General features: G+C 42.3%; 1 protein-coding gene across 1 annotated transcript; it reads right to left on the bottom strand.

Moving 5' to 3' along the window:
• Positions 1 to 2,536: 2,536 nt before the first annotated feature.
• Positions 2,537 to 17,720, bottom strand: LOC119166887 (TATA-box-binding protein-like). The gene is made up of 7 exons (XM_037418276.2): positions 17,310 to 17,720; positions 15,133 to 15,269; positions 11,898 to 12,077; positions 8,719 to 8,782; positions 6,549 to 6,652; positions 4,886 to 4,980; positions 2,537 to 2,941 (listed from the first exon to the last, which is right to left on the bottom strand). Exons 1-7 carry the CDS (start codon positions 17,577 to 17,579, stop codon positions 2,865 to 2,867), a joined length of 927 nt encoding a protein of 308 aa, XP_037274173.1. The 5' UTR covers positions 17,580 to 17,720; the 3' UTR covers positions 2,537 to 2,864.
• Between the last annotated feature and the right edge of the window lie 397 nt (positions 17,721 to 18,117).

Genomic DNA, 18,117 nt, shown 5'->3' with positions numbered 1-18,117 from the left:
CGAGGAGCGCATGTACAGTCAACCACGCAATAATACGGGCCACGGGAGTGCATGCCTGCTGTGAACAGAATATTTGGACAGATGCTCGTGCTTCAAGAGATGCCAGGTTATTGCTTCTGCGAGGCAGTTGTAGATTATCACAATTCTGATGCAAGATGTTGCCACAGTGGTAATTGCGGTCACTCTTCTGTGCAAAGAGCGCTGTAGAAGCATTAGCATTCTCCCAGTCTGCTCCAAAGTTTAATTACACCTGTTGCACCAAGGTAGAGTCACAGGCAAAAGCGATAACTAGACACGCCTATACATGTGCGAAGAATTGCACATCCACTCGGAGAAGGCAGCCAACAGCAGGAACCTCACCGCAAAGGCAGTACACACACATGCAGGATAAAATTATTTTATGGCCAACTGTATGCTTGCATTTTTACAGAACCATGCTGTGGACATTATACCTATAGTCGGGTACAACTTAAGAAGGCAGGAAAGGTTCCGCCTAGATGACCGAAGCGCAGAAGCCAATTCGCTCTGCAACTAAAGCAGTAGTCCCGCTCAAAAAATTGTGACTGCTTCTAAAACACGTATTTGTCGGTATAAATAAGATTTGTGCATCCTGACGAGTGCTTTGGTAAAGCTCTAATGATGGAAATGCTACAGCACATGCCGGATCGCGCGAGAAAAATTAAACACTTCAATTAGTCACGCCTGTACAAAATATATGCAGCGGATATGTATATGCATTCAAAGTACCATCTTTTACAATTCATTTTTTCTAAGCTACAATCTTTTCAGGTAGAAAACATGGAACTAGATGCTCACTAAGTATATGCACACCTGTCTGCATGAAATTTATATCAAACGCGTTCCATTCTGGAGCCGCAAAACAAACACACGTGCTTATCCATTGTGATGTCTGTTTCTTAAGGGAAAGGGTAAGCAAAATAGTTTTAAAAATCATTTTTTCTCTTAGCATTATTTGAAATCTGCAACTTTTTCTGAACCAGAATCAGTCATTTCTTTGTGTTGATAATTTTTTTTTCTAAAAATGACGTATTTTAAAGCTCGTGCAGTGGCCTGCCATGCCCCCAATCTTATATAGCAAGGGATCCTTTGCAGTTCAAGCATAGTTGCCATATGGAGAAGTTACAGTTTGGAAGCTGGAGTGCATTCGGAAAAGAATGGGGCCAGAACTGTGAAAATGAAAGAAAGCATGGGCATCGAGCTTTCTGTCAGGAAATCTATATCTGGTCGGGGACCTCTTAGTGGTGTCCTAGTTGGCAAGCACTAAAACTATTATCATTGGGCCATTAAAAGAAATAGAGCCAGCTTGGAGGACATGAAAAAAGCTGTCCAGTCCACATAATTTCACATGGCATCAAAGGATACCAATCAATCATATGACCTTTGCTCGAAGGATGCCTAAACTTGGTGTAAATTCAATAAAGCCCAGTTGAATGGTGAACCATTCGTTCATAAACACCTTCCAGCATCTTTTATAGCGGCTGTTAAGCCAAATGATCTGGAACTAGCTCATCGAAAATTACTTGCTAAACGACTCCACAGGAAAACTGAAAACGATAACGAGTCATCGGACAGTCATGTAGGAGCGCACTCCAAAAATAACGTCTTCCTCGGGCACCAAACGCGGTAAATATGCATGCACTTTTGATGCTGTGTTCACTTTTGATGATGGCAATATAGCACGTGTGAATGTGCTGAACTATTTTGGAATTACTGTCCGCGCACCCTTGAACTGTGTCAACAGTACTGCGCTGACACAGCTACATAGCAGGCTCGCCAGGCAAGAAGTTTCAACACAAAAAGAAAAAAATGATATTGGGAATGAGTATCTGGCTCATGCTTATTGAACGGGTCTGTCAATTTGCTGTTATCTCATTGTACTTTTGAAATAATGCAGATTTTCAACTTTACAGTAATTATCTCAAAACATGCTTTTTTCTACTAATGTTCTTTTTTCTCAGCAAGCACAGTATCTAAGAATCAAAGAATTTGGCCTATATTTAGATAACGTAATAGACAATATGCTGATGCAGATCTATTGTTGTGTGAGGAAGTGTGCTTCTGCAACACGACATCTAAAAGCTATTATCGAGTGATAATTAGGTACCTGAAGGAAAAAGTTTACAAAAAATGAGCATCACAATTTTCAGTGCTACATCTGTTTCGGTAAGAAGAGGGATGGCTCAAGATCACAATGATAGTAAAATAATTACTGTAGCTCTTGTGGTTATGAAGAAAAAGGTATGTAAGCTTTGCCTAAAGTACATGGCGGGTGTAGGACTTACCACGTTACCTTATAGCTGAAGTTGCACAATGCTTTGCTAAAGCCACTGTACTGGGGGACTTTTAAAAACAACAGAACAAACATGGCAGTAGCACTTACATATAAATGGCCACCCATCTTGTAATCACTATGAATACGGAAAACATTGTTTTTGCCAGCTCCGGAAGAACTCAAATTGAAACAAGTTTCAAGCTGAGCAAAACTTGCAACTCAATGCAGACCAACTATAAAGAATGGAAAGGTACAATTAATATATTTTTTCTAATTCTATTTACAAGTGAAACAACACAGACGCAGTTAACCACAGCCTACAAGCGTCTTGCGCATCAGAAAAAGTCTGCACTATGCCACACAACACAATTTAGAAAAGTCTCTTGTCCTTTCTTGTAGCATGCACAATCAGTCCCGAAACATGCCACAAACGTTGCAAGTGCACGTGAGAGTTCTTTCCCAAACCATCATTGTGGCCTTGGCAGTGCATGAATCGCGAGCACTTATTTACACAATGCACTATGATGATGCTGAAACACATCAACTCTTCCTCCGCGAGTCGCTGCACCGGTCACTGCTTGCGGAAACCCTTCAGTATCGGGTAGATGTTGTCAAAGGCCTCGTAGATTTCAGACCTTACTTTGGCACCTGCAAAAAAATTGGCAAACCCTTAAGAGTTGAACGCGATAGCCATAGAATTTATCACAAAAATACCCAAACAAAAATCTGACGCTACTGTCTATGTGAATTTCTAGCCAACAACACCAGAATTTCTGCAAGACGAGCTCTTTAAAGCTATCGCGTTAAAATTTTTTGAATGCCACCCATGAAGGACTGCCTGTAAATGTGTCATCATATATAGTAATTTACGAGTGTTATAGTAATTCATTCTAATTAAGTTGTACTTGAATATCAATTCATCCTGAAGCCATTCATGATCTGTTTATTTTTTATATATAGAACCAAATCTCAAACCAGAAACAAAGTGTGAATTCATTTTGGGTTATGTTCATTCTGAGCAAACAAAAATTATGCTTTTGTTGTTGCTCACTGGAACCACAGAACAAACTACTCATTGAGCATGGCAGTGCCTTCAGCAAAGCGCCTGACAATGCTCTGCAAAGGCACACTTATTATGCAAAAGGTTCAATTCATCAAAAAGTCCATGTATCTTGTGCTTCATGAGCCACTAATCAACAGAATCAGTGAAAACAAGCATTGTACACATTTGTGTACAAAAAATCTTCAGTGGAAGCCTGACAGGGAAACCTTGTAACCAGCACACTCACTGCAGGGATACCCTGCTCATAAATTTTATTTTAAGGCGAAAGTGCTTTATGCTGGGGTCCACCATGCCTCCGCTGACGTATATCCGTCACAGATATGACATAAATCACATACCAACTGATTTCAAAGAAAAAAAGAAAAAGCAAGCATCTCTCGGGCGGAATCCAACCAGGAACTTTTTGACTCTCAGTGCGCCGCGCTAGCCACTACACCACGAAGCGTTCGTTGTCGGAAGTGCTAACGGCAAGCCATATATATACACCATAGACCGTTTGGAGGTCTTCAGAGCTTCGAAACTTCAGTGCGTTTTCGTAATTAGTGGCAAGATGGTGCGACAGGCTCACATTTGGCACGCTCTAAAGGTCATCGCTTCTACGAAGCACCCCTCCACAGAGTAATGCTATTGGCTTACTCTTTAATACTTAAATAGGAACACAAAGAACTTTTTGGAAAGTCCTGCACATATTGTCTTGCAAAAAACATTTACGGACACATATTGTCTTGCAAACAACTTTTACAAAAAGTAAATTATAAAAATCTGTATGATGTGCGCTCAAATATGGACAGCTTTACGGCACTCACCAATGTCTCAGGACCTAAGCGAAGAAAACAGCATGGCTCTATATTTTCATTTGTTGTGAAATGGCACAGGGATGACTGGCAGCAACTGCTCCAAAAATGAAAACTAACAAAATGGCGCTCAAGAAAAAATGGAGCTAGATGCGAAGAAAATCAGACTCGGAAGGAGGCTGGCTTTATTTTTCATTGCAGCATTGAGGCTATCTTGGGCTTCGATCTGTCCTCTTTACAATGACAACAATGCGGTGGCACTGTGCCAAGGGAAAGCGTCATGTTTGCATATTCTAAAGCTCAATTTTGTCATGGTTTTTAATGACAGCACACTAGTGAAATGCATTTTTCTCGACTTCTAATTTTGGTCTAATATTTCACCATGGCGTAAAACATGGTCTCAGGATTGCAGAAAAAAATAAAATGAAAAATTGAGCATTTTGAGCAAATTTACCATTCTTAAAGTCATGTCCCCATATCAGTTCCTCTGACAACAGCTCAATGACCAGCTGCAGCAGGTTTGTTATAGCTCTTTGAAGTAACGCAGAGCTCTTAAGAGAGCTCTGCGTTACTTCAAAGAGAGCAATAAAATGGTAAGTAACCATTAACAATAACTGCACAATTTTCTCTAGCAGCTGCTTGTGGAAATTGGGCTCATGATAACTGACATGCAAGGGACAATTCTGAGAGTGATAGGGATGCAACTGCTTTCAGTGGAGGGGGTGCACCGCTTACCTGTGAGCACGACTTTTCCAGATACAAAGATGAGCAAGACGATACGAGGCTTCACCATGCGGTAGATGAGTCCCGGAAAGAGCTCGGGCTCGTAACTGAAAAGTGAAAAGATGCGCTTTTTTTTTTTTCTCAGGTTGTTGGAACAGAGCTACGCTCACAAACGCGGAAACTAGATGCCATACCACTCAAAACAGGCATAAGTGCAGAAAAAAACAAAACAGGAAGTGACAAAACCAAAGCCCAAAAAACAGAAACTGAGCACAACCAGTTTGCAACACAAAGGAAAAAAACAAAAACAAAATCCATATGAAATTTTCTGAAATTAAGCTTCTTCGCTGTTAAAAATTTCATCTTCGTCTGATAATTGAACCCAGGACGGACGCCTTCCTGGGATGGTCAGATTACCAATAGAGCCAACCAGTTTGCTAGAAACTTATAGCACAAGTACAAATTCATTGAAAACGTGAAGTACATGGCCAGGTATTACTGCAAATGCAGTACATTTTTCCTATAATAAATCCACCAGCTTCCAATAAATTTTGTCTTTGCCGTTGCCAATATTGAGATGCATTTCTGAGATTTTAGTCTTACAAGACAGTGTACAGCAATTCTGTACACTGTATGAACTGCTGCACAGGAAACCGCGGTCACTATCATCTTGTTCATCTATAGCGAATCTGATCCGAAAGTGCCCAGGTAATACAGCCGTACTTTAAAGGTAATAAAGCCATAAAACAACACTAAGCGTCACGGCTTTCCCGTCGTTCACTTATGTCCATGGTAGTGGCGAGTTGTGCACTCGGCACGCCCCAAGGGTAGTCTGAATACAGTATTTTCTTCCGTAACCAACTCCTGCATATAACCGGCACCCACAACCACAAACCACAGGAGGAAGAGAGAACTATTCACCAATTGACAAAAGGCTGCCTTTTTTGCATTTCTGGGAAGCCATATGGTGAAGCCAACTTGTCCACCAAAATTCTTGTATAACCGTCACCCCGACATGAGCTCCAAATTTTCTGTATAGTATTTTGATCACTTTAGGCTAGAAAATACGTTCACTCAGTGTTTGGCCAGGTACGGCTGAGTTGAGTTCAATGCGTGTGCTTGCTGGGAACAGGGGTGTGGCCCAGGGGGTGGCACACCAGGCCTGTGCTCCCCCCCCCCCCCCCCAAAGAAAAAAAAAATTTCTGGGTTTAGCCCTGGCTAGGACTAAAGGAAGAGTCACAGTCATCAGATCTTACCAAATTTTGTGGTCTATAGATGAAATTTCACTACAACGAATTTTTTCACGCATCCCGTCAATTTTGTTGTAGCCGGATTTGACTGTACAAGAAACCTTTCGAGCTATATACATTGTTGATATTTCGCAGATGAAATACGCATGTTCATGGTAATCAATCTTATGGGCTATTTCAGCTGCGAAATGTTTTTTTAGTACCCATTTAAGTCCAAACTTGGTAAGAAATAGCCTTAGAGAAACATAAAAGTAAGCTAGCTTGATAAGACTGAGCAGCGTAGAACGTGCGAAATCGTGGCAGTCTGAAATGACTAGTTGAAAACAAGCTAGTCATTCCAGACGCACATGACTACACACATTGCAAGCTGTTTGCATCAACCAAGTCTTGCAAGAATATGCAACAGTGAATACAAACGTTCCAACCTTGAAAACTGGCTGTGTGTGAGGACAAGGCCTTCGAGACGTATGGGAAAACGAACGTCACAGCTGCCAACCATGTTCTGAATTTTGAAATCAAGGAACTTGGCCTGCAAAGCAATTGTCAAGCATCAAATTTCAGAGTGAACACAGTGTGATTAATACGCAGAACAGCCTACAATCGTTACAATTAACTCACATACAAGACTTTCATTTATTACCTGCCTTTTTCCAAACTTATAGTTTATAGACTGTACAGTTTATTGAAGGGCCCCTAAACCTCCCAGAGGTCGAAATTTAGGTGTGGTCCTTTAGTTGTGCACAAGTTACTCATTTTTCCTGCAGGGTTTGCAGAATTCGGTCCCTCCTTTTTCTAGTCGGGCATGGCGAGTTAGGTGCCAAATGTCGAATAAGCACACTCCTGGGTCATGGCTGAGAAGAGCAACACAGGGGCAAATAGCCAGTAGGTAATAGGCCAGAAGGGTCTTTTTGCCTCGTATTAAATTGGTCTAACCACACAGGGTCAATCCCTTCTGTTTTAAAGTGCGCTCCACCATGTTTGAGAATTTCGAGCAGGCAAGAGGAGTGCACGCACTGGGCACTTAGGATTCCATCAGCCAAGGTTTGCAATGCTACGCGTCCTGAAAAGGGGTGAAATGTCAGACTGATTTCATCTGCCAAAGTTTGACATACTATGCGCCCTGGAAAGAGGTGAAAATGTCAGACTGAACGCACTTGACCTTCATCTCACGGTCGCGCGCCCAAATATGTTGGAAGGGATGTATACAACAAGGTATGGTCCTGCGTGCGTCAAAGTAGTAAGTGACACTGCGAGAATTATTGAAGGAGGTGTGTGTCCCTTTGTGCAATCTGTTGCCTGAAAAGGAGAATGAAGCTTGACAGAAATATTAAAACGAACAGACTCTATGCACCCTTTTTTCTTTTCTTTTTTTATAACTTCGTATCGTGCGAGATGCACGACTAAGCTGCCTCCGTTTCGTTTGCGTGGGTGTTCTTGCCATTCTTGCATCGTGCTGGCGTCAACATGCACAACGCTTGGCTCGTTTTTTGTGCATCATCTCTTAGAGAAGTTCCAGTGGCTCGACGCTGTGTATCATGGTAAGAATACATGATCCATGCCAGCCACTCTGAAACGTGCTCGCAAAGAGGCATCCATCTCACAGAAACAGCCACTACGATAGAGAGAACGTTGAAACGGCACAACGTCGCCTGCGTGCATGACCTAGCATCAATATGTCCTACAAATGTAACCTTGCGTGCGCATGACAAGTTGATGCATCTTTGTCGTGTGATCTTCCGGCTCCGAGTCGCTCCGATACCGAGGAGGGCATGCAGGGAAGGAATTTGGCTTGCGAAGCCTACACTAGACAAATAGCAAAGGTTTCAAGCTCACCTCCTCGCATCATGTTTACGATGCTTGTAATGAACCAATTGAAAAATTCAAGTGGTGCAAAGCTTTTCATTGGGCACGCAACAACTTCCAGTGTTTAAGTAAGATTTCTCGTGTGACCTAGTGAAGCGCCATTTAAGAAGTAAATGACAAAACAAAAAAACATACGATTTTTTTTAAATCTACACTGTACTTTCTCTTGATGACACTCCACAATTTCGCATTCGTTCTCTCTCGTCCTGCGGCTGCACAAAAGCATCTCCTGTTCCATACCCGTGCGAGCAGACACCCGAGAGGTGCCAAGCAGACGATGCGACGCGGATAAATACTACATGTGTAGAGGCTAATTGGCCTTCCTATTGGATAAAAAGCCTTGTAGCCTTGACAATGCTGAAAGGAACTTGAGAGATGAGAATAGGCTGCACCCCACAGAGTTCTGATCTGCCTGCTAACATGAATACGAGTCTCCAACTGTACTCGAAAACAAACTTTGAGGTTAAATAGCATTCACATAAGTGCCGTTTTTGAAGATAGGCATTTATAGGCCATTACAGAAATTTAGGCACAAATGTGAAAAATAGGCATTTATAGGCATATAAAAAAACTATAAAAGCTCTTCTTTACCTCTAACTCATGCTCATATATCAAAGTGGCACCATAAGAACGCAAAAAACCATATAGGCATTTGCCTATAATCAGGTCTCTACTCATCACCGATTGACCTTTCATTGCAATGCACTAGAAATGCAATTAGAAAATACTTACGTCAAAACCCAACTTCTGGATGATGCGAGCATACTTCCTGGCGGCCAACCTTGACTGCTCTTCACTGAAAGTAAAGAATGAAATGTCGTTGCACCGACACAAGTAGCACACAGCTCTTTGTTTGTTGCTTTGCCACTCACAACTTCTTTTTTACTTTTTTCTATATTTTTGCCATTTGCTGCCTTTTGAAATTTTGCCAACTTTCCGCTGGTTTCTTTGAAGCTGTTGCTTTAACAAGTAGCTTGCATTGATAAACGCTGTTTTTACAACACACTGCTTCTCAAAGAATTGCACCAATAAATCAAGTTCCTATGTACAGTGCTGACGGAGTGAAATGCGACATCAAAACTTTTAGCATAACGACTGGCATGCGCAAATTCTCGAGGTAATCGTATGTCACTGCGAATCAGGACGCTCAAGGCCCGCACTGAAGGGTCCGGTGTAAGTGTTCGAGTCCAAATAACGTCGATATGACAAGAAACAATTAAGACAGAAACAAAAGTACTTGCACTGCTCAGACTTGATCTGTCGTGTTTCAGTTTGCGAGCACTTAACAATCTGCAATGAATGTCACAATGAAAACACCACAGCATTGCCGATAGATTCTCCTTGGGCAAAATAAAATTTGAGACTCTCCCTTTTTTTCATCTAGTTTTCAGTTTCTGCTGAGAGACTGGTGGCCTTCACTTTACAAAGATTGTTGTTTGCTGTCTTTATGCTGTCACACAAGCAGTATCTCTTGTTTCGTTCAGTTGTGCTTCATCTCAAAGAAGGGGCCACAGTAACAACATACATATGCACAAGGTAGCCCATGTGTGTGTGTATACAATGAATTCTCGATACAACAAATCTTAAGGGGCCGCTGAAAGTCATTCGTTATCTTGAAAAGTCGTTGAAGCTTAAGCATTAAAATTTGCACAAAAATCGTAAAAGCAACTACATGATTCTACAATCGTGTTGTGCTCTAATAAGCGCAAAAACACACAAATTATTACGAAATCGATGCACGTTTATTTTAGGAAGGGCACGATTTTTGCCTAATACAGTTAAACCTTTTTATAAAAGGCATGCTTCGGACAGCAATTCTTGTCTTTTATACGAGATGTCTCTTATAAGCAAGGTACGTCATATACATTTTCTTATCAACCCGTATTTTACTGTAGGCGCGTTGGTGTCTCATATCAGTGCCTCTTATCAAGGGGTTTGACTGTAAGAGCAGCTCGACTGCTGCAAGACGAACTCTTAAGCATGCGCATCCTTCTTTCACACTTCGAAGCATCCACGTTAGATACCGAATCTTCGTGTTGGTTCGCGCAAGTTGTTTTTAAGCACAGTCTTTGCTCTCGTCGCCATTTCCTTATCCCGACAAATGATATGGATCTTATTCATCGTCAGCTAAGCCGATGTGCCTACTTCGTCATTGCACTGTGCACAGTGTTCAAAGGTTAGTCAAGCATGCACGGGTGAATCATCGCCGACTTCATCCCGTAGGTCACTCATGTTGCGTTTTTCACTTGTGCCGCGTTTCTTTCGTGCTGCTTCCAAAAGTCATCGTGAACGTACAACCACCAATCCAAAGATGAGAAAACAGCAGGTAATAAGCTTGCATGTAAAGCTGCCTGATGGAACAAAGGCGCCGCCGCGGTGGAACGCCCAAACCCGACACGAAAAACAAACAAAGGCGGTGGTGGGATGGGCTATTGCACATTTGAATAGGGAAGGCACGAAGAGAAATATACGGGCGTTCTGATGATGATGATAGTGGCAGGTACTGATATGAACGTTGTTTCCACAGCCGCGAGCAACTTCATAAAATCGCTATTCATTATTTTGAAGAGTGGAGACATAACAGCGATAAAATTCGATACGCTATTCTAAAACATTTAGTATTCTGAAATTTATAGTAATGAAATATCTTTACATTAAACTAATGGACATTTGGAGGGAGATTTTTGAAAAAGTCGTTAATATGAAGTTCGCTATAACGAGATTTGACTGCAGCTCCCTCTATGCATTGTCGTCGTCGCACTGACTGCTTCACATGCTGCAAAAAAAAATTTCTTCTGTTCGCTGAGTTTGCAATCCCCACTGTGCCATGGCTTTGCAACTGCAGTGGCACCTTAGATTGCTTGCCGTCGTTCTTTGTGCCAGACTGCATAATTTTTCACAGGGAACATAGCAATCTGTGCAGTCTGATATTGTTCAGGTTTCGTGCGTATAGACAAAGTATCACAGTAGAGATTAAAATACCATTAAATATATTGACAGATTCCAGATTTATTTTTGTGTTGTGACTAGGATTTATATTTTTAAGTCGTGCTTAAAAGTAACAAAAACTGTTCCATGGAGCAGCCTAGCAAAAGAGCCTTGAAGCTGGATTATGGTCTATAGAGTCGATCACTTTGCCGTACGCAGTCGCGTTGACTGATGCCGTCATGCGCGCCAGTCCTCAAAATTGGAGTCTGTATATTATTATCCAACCCCGCTCGATGTTCTGTTGCTTACGATGTAAAAGACATTGCACAGTGTGAGGCGGAACTGCCATCACAACCGCCAGTGGACCAATTCGAGCCATGGCGCACGCACACGCAATAAACTGCCAGGCTCGAACACGAAACGCTCTCGCTCTCGCTGTTTACAGCATGTGAGTATACAACTTCATATTCGCTGCAGATAGAAAAATTCTTATTACAAATGTTTCGCGGTGTCTTTCACGTTGCCATTCCGTGATTTGATTCACTGACTGATAAGCTGCCCGTTGTGGTAAAAAAAAAAAAAATAGACACCACAAACATCAGTTGTCGGTCCCTCTAAGTCCTTCCCGAACCATTTGAAACCTAAACAAATTTCAAGGGGTCCAGCACCAGCCATAACTAAAACAACTCCATTGGTGCAATTTTGATGGCTTCTCCAGCACCACGAAATTTTGATGAATCGCAATCAAAAAATCATTCCACTGATGCAAACAAAGCAATAAATCTCTTACATGTTGGTTGCTCACCACTGAATGCTGTGGTGAGAGTGTTCGGCCATCTTTTACTGCTAGTGAACATGCAGCACACAAATTGTTGAGTTTTGCATCAAGTGATACAGTCATTACACTCCGTAATACGATGAACCAACACACCCAGCCAGCCATTTTTTCATCTCAGCAAGCACAAAACAAAGGGAAGCAGTACCTCTTGGCTCCAGTGCACACCATCTTCCCCGAACTGAAGATGAGGGCCGTGGTCCGAGGCTCCCGAATGCGCATGATGACGGCGGCAAAACGTTTGGGATTGTACTCGGCATTTCTGGCATGCAAGGCAATCTTCTTCAGATCCAGCTTACAGCCCAGGTTTACCGTAGAGACAATGTTCCTGTGGCAATGCATTTTCGTTTTATACAAATGTGCAAATGGGACACAGTTTTCTGACTCATGTTCCAAAATTTGTCACCATTTCCCAGACAAACCAATAACATTTATCATGGAGCTGATATATACAACAGACACATTTTTAAAAACTTCAAGTACTTATAATAACAAAGAGCTTAGCTATGGAGAAAAGAAGTGTAAATTTAAAGGCTTGCTTTGTTTATTAGACACAATATTAACAAAAACTAACTGCTTAGCTAGTGCAGCATGGCCATGCACTTACAATAAGGAGACACTACGGAGGACAGACTGCAAAAGACACAGGACACAGTTTTAACAAAATGAGCACAAACCCTGTCCTGTGTTCTTTGTAGCATCTCCCTGCCGCAAGCACATCGCCAAGCCAACATGAACCAACTATAGCCCTTTTGCCGCATTAGCCAGTGTGGTATGTATTCGCTCAAAAGACAAGGCATACAACACGGACTTCTCTTTTGTCACTGTGTTTGCAAGCTCCGTTTTTTAATGTGAACTTGCAGTAGTGTTGACAACTGCAGGATATCACAGCTGCAAGCAAGAAAAATAACTTCACACAACTTGACACCTAATACCCCTGTGTAGTCAAGTACAGTCAATTAATTTTCACAGTAACAAAGGATCTCTCAGCCGCTGCAACACTTATGGAGTGCACTAAAAGCATCACAGACATGGTGACTTAAGATTGCAGATTACTTCCGAGTGCTGCATGCTAATGTACACTTTGTAAGACCTTAATAAAATTTCAACCAACCAACCAATTGAACCCTACAACCTTGTACAACATAATGAAATGGCAGTGCAACCACACAAGGACAGGAAATAAAGGCACATGAAACAGTGAAAAGCCATGTAACGACTACACCACGATCAGGATACTGTGAGCAAAGACGTCTTAGTATGCTTGATTAAAACCTTCCTATGCAATAGTACAACTCCTCAAAATAGACAACAAATTGGACTTTTAAATAAAGTTCATAATTGAAGTGCTTTCTCTAGGCTTTTACCTACTGATTTTTATGCTTCGTTTGTTAACAGCAGCACAGTAGTCAGGAGAAAATACACGCAATGTATTGGCTATAGGTGGCTTAAAGTTCTATCAGTTTGTAAAGCTGCTGCATTAAATATTGAGAAGCAGAGTTTGCAAAACCCCACGCTTACTTCACCTACCAAGGGAATTTCAACAGAATAATAGTTCTTCATGTTGTTCTGCACAACGTATGTTTTTATGTTATGAGAGATTAGGCCTCTTTTAAGTATGCACTGACATGCAAGTTCTCAGTCGTCAAATGGAAGGACAAGCCCTAAAGAGCCCATTATTTACCAGTATGAATGAGTCCGCCCTGAAAAATTAATTATAAAAGTGTTAAAAAGCTAGTTTCCATTTCTCGGGGGCATGCATCCAAGTGCCTGCCAAGAGACACGCCGAAAAATGTTGCCAGCTGGCCCGCTGCTTTACGTCAGATGAACAGAATCGCCAGAAAACAATCGCCCACAACTCGACTCCCGCTGTTCTGCCCAATTCCCTCATGTGGCTGTCAGTGCCCATCGCACAAAGGACTCTCTTCTGAAATTCGTCCAAACTACGATGGGCCTTACCGCATTCTCAAAAAGACTCCAACTACCTCCTTGAGCCTCTTACACCACCTTCTGATATGCGACATTGTAACTGCGAGGTTGTCCACGTTCAAAGACTCAAGACATATTACAGTTCTACAGCCACTAAAGATGACTGAGTCACCAGGATGGCGTCATTTTCACTGGAGAGTCAATTGTAACGAAGAGGAGCTAGATCGGTGCAAGGACAGCAACACTGAGTGTGTAGCAGAGGCTCAAGCTAGAGGTCTGTGCTCGCAACTGGGCACGATTGCTCATCATTTCCAGTGCACCTTTGTCACCTTTATGTATTCTTATCAGCATTTACTGAGCTGCTGAAAGCCATATCTGTACACAACATATTTGTATAGCAGAGTAAACTCTACCTCAAAGAATGGTGTCAGTACCCCTTTGAGCTGACTGTGGCACAACACATGCGTACACACACACACACACAAAATATGCACATCATTAAGACAGTTATAGTTTACAGGGCTTAGCTGGATAGCGGGCGTACCGGGATATCAGTATCAAAGTATGCATGCGCACTAACATACGTGACCCGTACCGCTCACCGTACGCACGCTATTTTTCAGATTTAACATTACCGTGCTGACGTGGTTTACGTGGTGTACGTAAAACATGGCGGCGGTTTCAGATGCCCGCTTCGGAGTGATTTGGTGTAGTTGTTGAAAGATTCACTTCGTTCGCAGCAAACAACAGTTTAAAATAGCTTCGCTTGCCTTCAGTTAGCTTCGATGTCCAAGTATTACAGATAAGTTAGCGTAGTTTTTCAGATGGCTTCTTCCTTCCATCGTCTCTAGGCCTAACTAGAAGATTGATGTAAACAACTGATATGTGGGGTTTAACGTCCCAAAACCACCATATGATTATGAGAGACGCCGTAGTGGAGGGCTCCGGAAATTTCGACCACCTGGGGTTCTTTAACGTGCGCCCAAATCTGAGCACACGGGCCTACAACATTTCCGCCTCCATGGGAAATGCAGCCGCCGCAGCCGGGATTCGATCCCGCGACCTGCAGGTCAGCAGCCGAGTACCTTAGCCACTAGACCACCGCGGCGGGGCAAGATTGATGTAAACAAATCAGCAACATATATGTTTTAACGTTTGGTGCGTGGTTCATAGTTATTTACTTTTATTATAATTAAAAAAACTTGTAACACTGCTTCAGGTGGTGACAAAGGCAAACATTCTCAAGAGTTTTCTTTTTCACTGTTCTTTAATTTATTCACCCCTCCCCCCTGCTGGAGCCTGTGCCCCCGCTGGAGCCTGTAAACCACATAAATGCTATTCCACTAAATTATTAGGCACTGTCTGCAATGAACGTTTGCAGCACAATAACACTATTCCCATAACCCCTCGCTATCACGCTAACGCTAAACTATAATATTCAGAATGCAACGTACTGTAGTTGTGGAACAATTCCAGGATCTGCTGATGCTGGTGTGATGGGTGTCATGGGAGGGCCAGGTGTCGATGGGAACAGGCCTGCGCTAGCCGAGTGTGGTGTAGAACCGGCACCAGTCGGTGTCGCACCAGAAGACTGTCATGGGTGAAACACAAAGTGAAAGCGAAGTATGAGCCATTTTCAAGAACTGAATAAAGCTTTCTTAACTCACTGATTGCAATTGTGAATCACTGTACATTTAAGGAACACTAAAAGCATAAATTTTTCTCATAATAGTTAATTACTTTTCACAATACCAAAATCATGAAGCTTATTGCATCGAGACCCTTGGTACAAAAAAATGCACAAAAATAAAATTTGAGGAATGACACCACCTTAATGTTCTCGTACCAGTCGCTATGACGCCATAGATTTCGACATTGTCTGGTATGCCTATGTAGCTCTTAACTGGTAGAAATTAAACACATTGTTTCCTGAGGAAAGCAGATGCTTAACAATTATCAGGAAATTTCACTGAGCCATTGTGGCAAAAATACAAAAACACACTTTGAAATTCCTGACATCAATACTGGATATCTTGGCAGAAAATTTTAAAATGAAGCATTTGACATTGATTTTCTTTAATATTAATAACTCAACGATGTTGAAATAAACAACACTAGCATAACTTATTAGTAAAAACTAGTTCACTTTTTAATTTTAGTGTAATTTTGAAGAACGGACACACTACAACGTGACCGAAAAGTTACAAGTGAATCAAGCAGTCATAGACCTGGTCAATACAAAAAAAACGATGGGCCACAGCAATATAAAAAACGAGTTCCGAGAAAGTAAGTGCTACGCAAGCCAACATTAAAAATTTAATTACTTGCATACTTAAATTAAATCGATGTTCAAATACAATGATGTAAAAAGCATTACAACACATGTTTGGCCCTCAAAAGCATACATTACTTTCCATACTACACATTTAAAGGGTTTGAGAGCAGTAGCAACTGGAATTTTAATGATGATCACACACAGCAATTGATGTCATCAATTGTGCAAACAATTATCCAGAGCATGCTTTTACAAGAGGTGCAAGTTTTCAATCTGACCAAGGCAGCCTTGAAACCGCACAAAATAAATTTGTCATTATCTAGATAAAGATATATGTGTTCATTTATGCCATGTTCATTGCAGTGATATAGCATGTTCATTTACTTCTTATTTCTGAGAAAGGAATGGCTGCCTATCCTAGGGACTACTAGGTTATGTGGGCCCGGGGAGTTTAAATGTGCGGCCTTGCAACTTTGGCATTTCACCAGCAGACACTATGTCCGATGAGTGCGGCAAGTTGGTAAAGATGCATCTTCGAATTCTTAGCGCAAAAAATACAGAGACAAAAGGAAGAGACATAGACAGCATAAGCGCAAACTTCGAGCCACGATCGACGTGGTTTGAAGTTTGCGCTTATGTTGTCTACGTCTTTTCTTTTTGTCTCCGCATTAATAATTCGAAACTATGTCTGATTCTGCGCAATCGCAGTCACTGGCTGAACTTCAGCAACACGCCAATTGTACCACTTGCCTCTCAGATCAGTAAAAGACGATGCACTTCCAAGGCAACCGCTGTCACCTAACTTTAGATCAGCACGCCGGTGAAAACACTGCCAGCAGTATTACCATGCCGCGATGAAGGCCGTCACCGAGTCCTTTAAGAAAATGCACGCCAAGTTCGTTCGCGGGTTTGCTATTAGCAGTGGAGTACTCGAGAATACCGAAACCTGGCCGTGGAACGTCGTAAGCTTATAACCCCCCTGCACGAGCTCTCTGGGGGTGTAAATCAGGACTGAGCTACGTCCCCTCTATGCTGTTATCTTTTCCTAAGACTACAGTTTGTGACTGATCACTGCCATAGATACGACACTCAAACGCACTTTCTCGGGCCTTTTTTTTTTTTTCTCAAAAGATACATGCGATACCGGATGGTTCATTTGAGCAAGCGTTGGGGCTTGCTCCCAGGTGCTAATTAATACTCGTACTGGGTCCGCATCTTAGGATGTAGGTACGAACGCTGCAAGCGTCTCCCCCACAACGTTTGCAAGACGTCCGAACTCCGACCCGTTAGGGTGAGTGTGTTGAAAGTTTTATTCGCCACTCGAGACGGCCGGCTCGAAAGAGCCGCGATCCTTACGTGAACGTGTCCGGCCGGCGTTTGGGGCTGCATGAGGGACTGCGGCGTGAGTCCCGAGCTCGCCGCGTACGGTTGTATGACGCTCGCATTCCTCTGCTGCGTCGACGGGGACTGGTGCATGGGCGAGTCATGTTGTTGCGGTTGCAGCGGCGACGGTTGGATCTGGCGCGCGAGCTGCTGCAGGTGCTGCTCTTCGACGTTGTCGGCTTGCGCGGACACTGACAGCGGCGTGCCGAGGTTCAAGCTGAACACTGGACTCGACATATCCATCTCGGCGGGCACACAAGTTCCGGGCTTCACACCTCGTCTCAGTCAGATGTTTCCCCGAACTCCCAAAGAAGGACCTGCTCGACGTCGCGGGGCTCCGCAAGAATGGAGCCTTCGCGAAAGTGTTATGCGAACATCGGTTTTAGCGTTGGCACAAATGAACGCTGCTCCTAAATTATGCGATCGGTTCACCAAACGCGGGCGGCAGAAAACGTTCAGAAAAAAGCACATGGTCCACTAAAGAAAATGCGCAGCTGCGTATCTAAAAGTGATAAACAATAGTCACTGATTTAAAACTAAAAAATAAAACGAACATTTATAATTTGTAATATGTAGTCTTATAATTGAATTGAATTTTCAATACAACATTTGATATGCAAGTTGCGTTAGCAGCTTTAGTTGTCACTTCTCACCACCACTTCGCTGCAAGCCATACCAAACAATTATGTATTTTAAACATAAAATACTTTAAAGATATTGTTTTACTGGCACAAAAAAACTGTTTTCTAACATAAAATAAAAATTAACTTTGCTGAAGTGT

Source organism: Rhipicephalus microplus, chromosome 6, assembly GCF_043290135.1.
Source record: "Rhipicephalus microplus isolate Deutch F79 chromosome 6, USDA_Rmic, whole genome shotgun sequence".
Lineage (NCBI taxonomy): Eukaryota > Metazoa > Arthropoda > Arachnida > Ixodida > Ixodidae > Rhipicephalus > Rhipicephalus microplus.
Note: the sequence above shows the minus strand (reverse complement) of the source record. Positions and strands in the feature narration are given on the sequence as shown.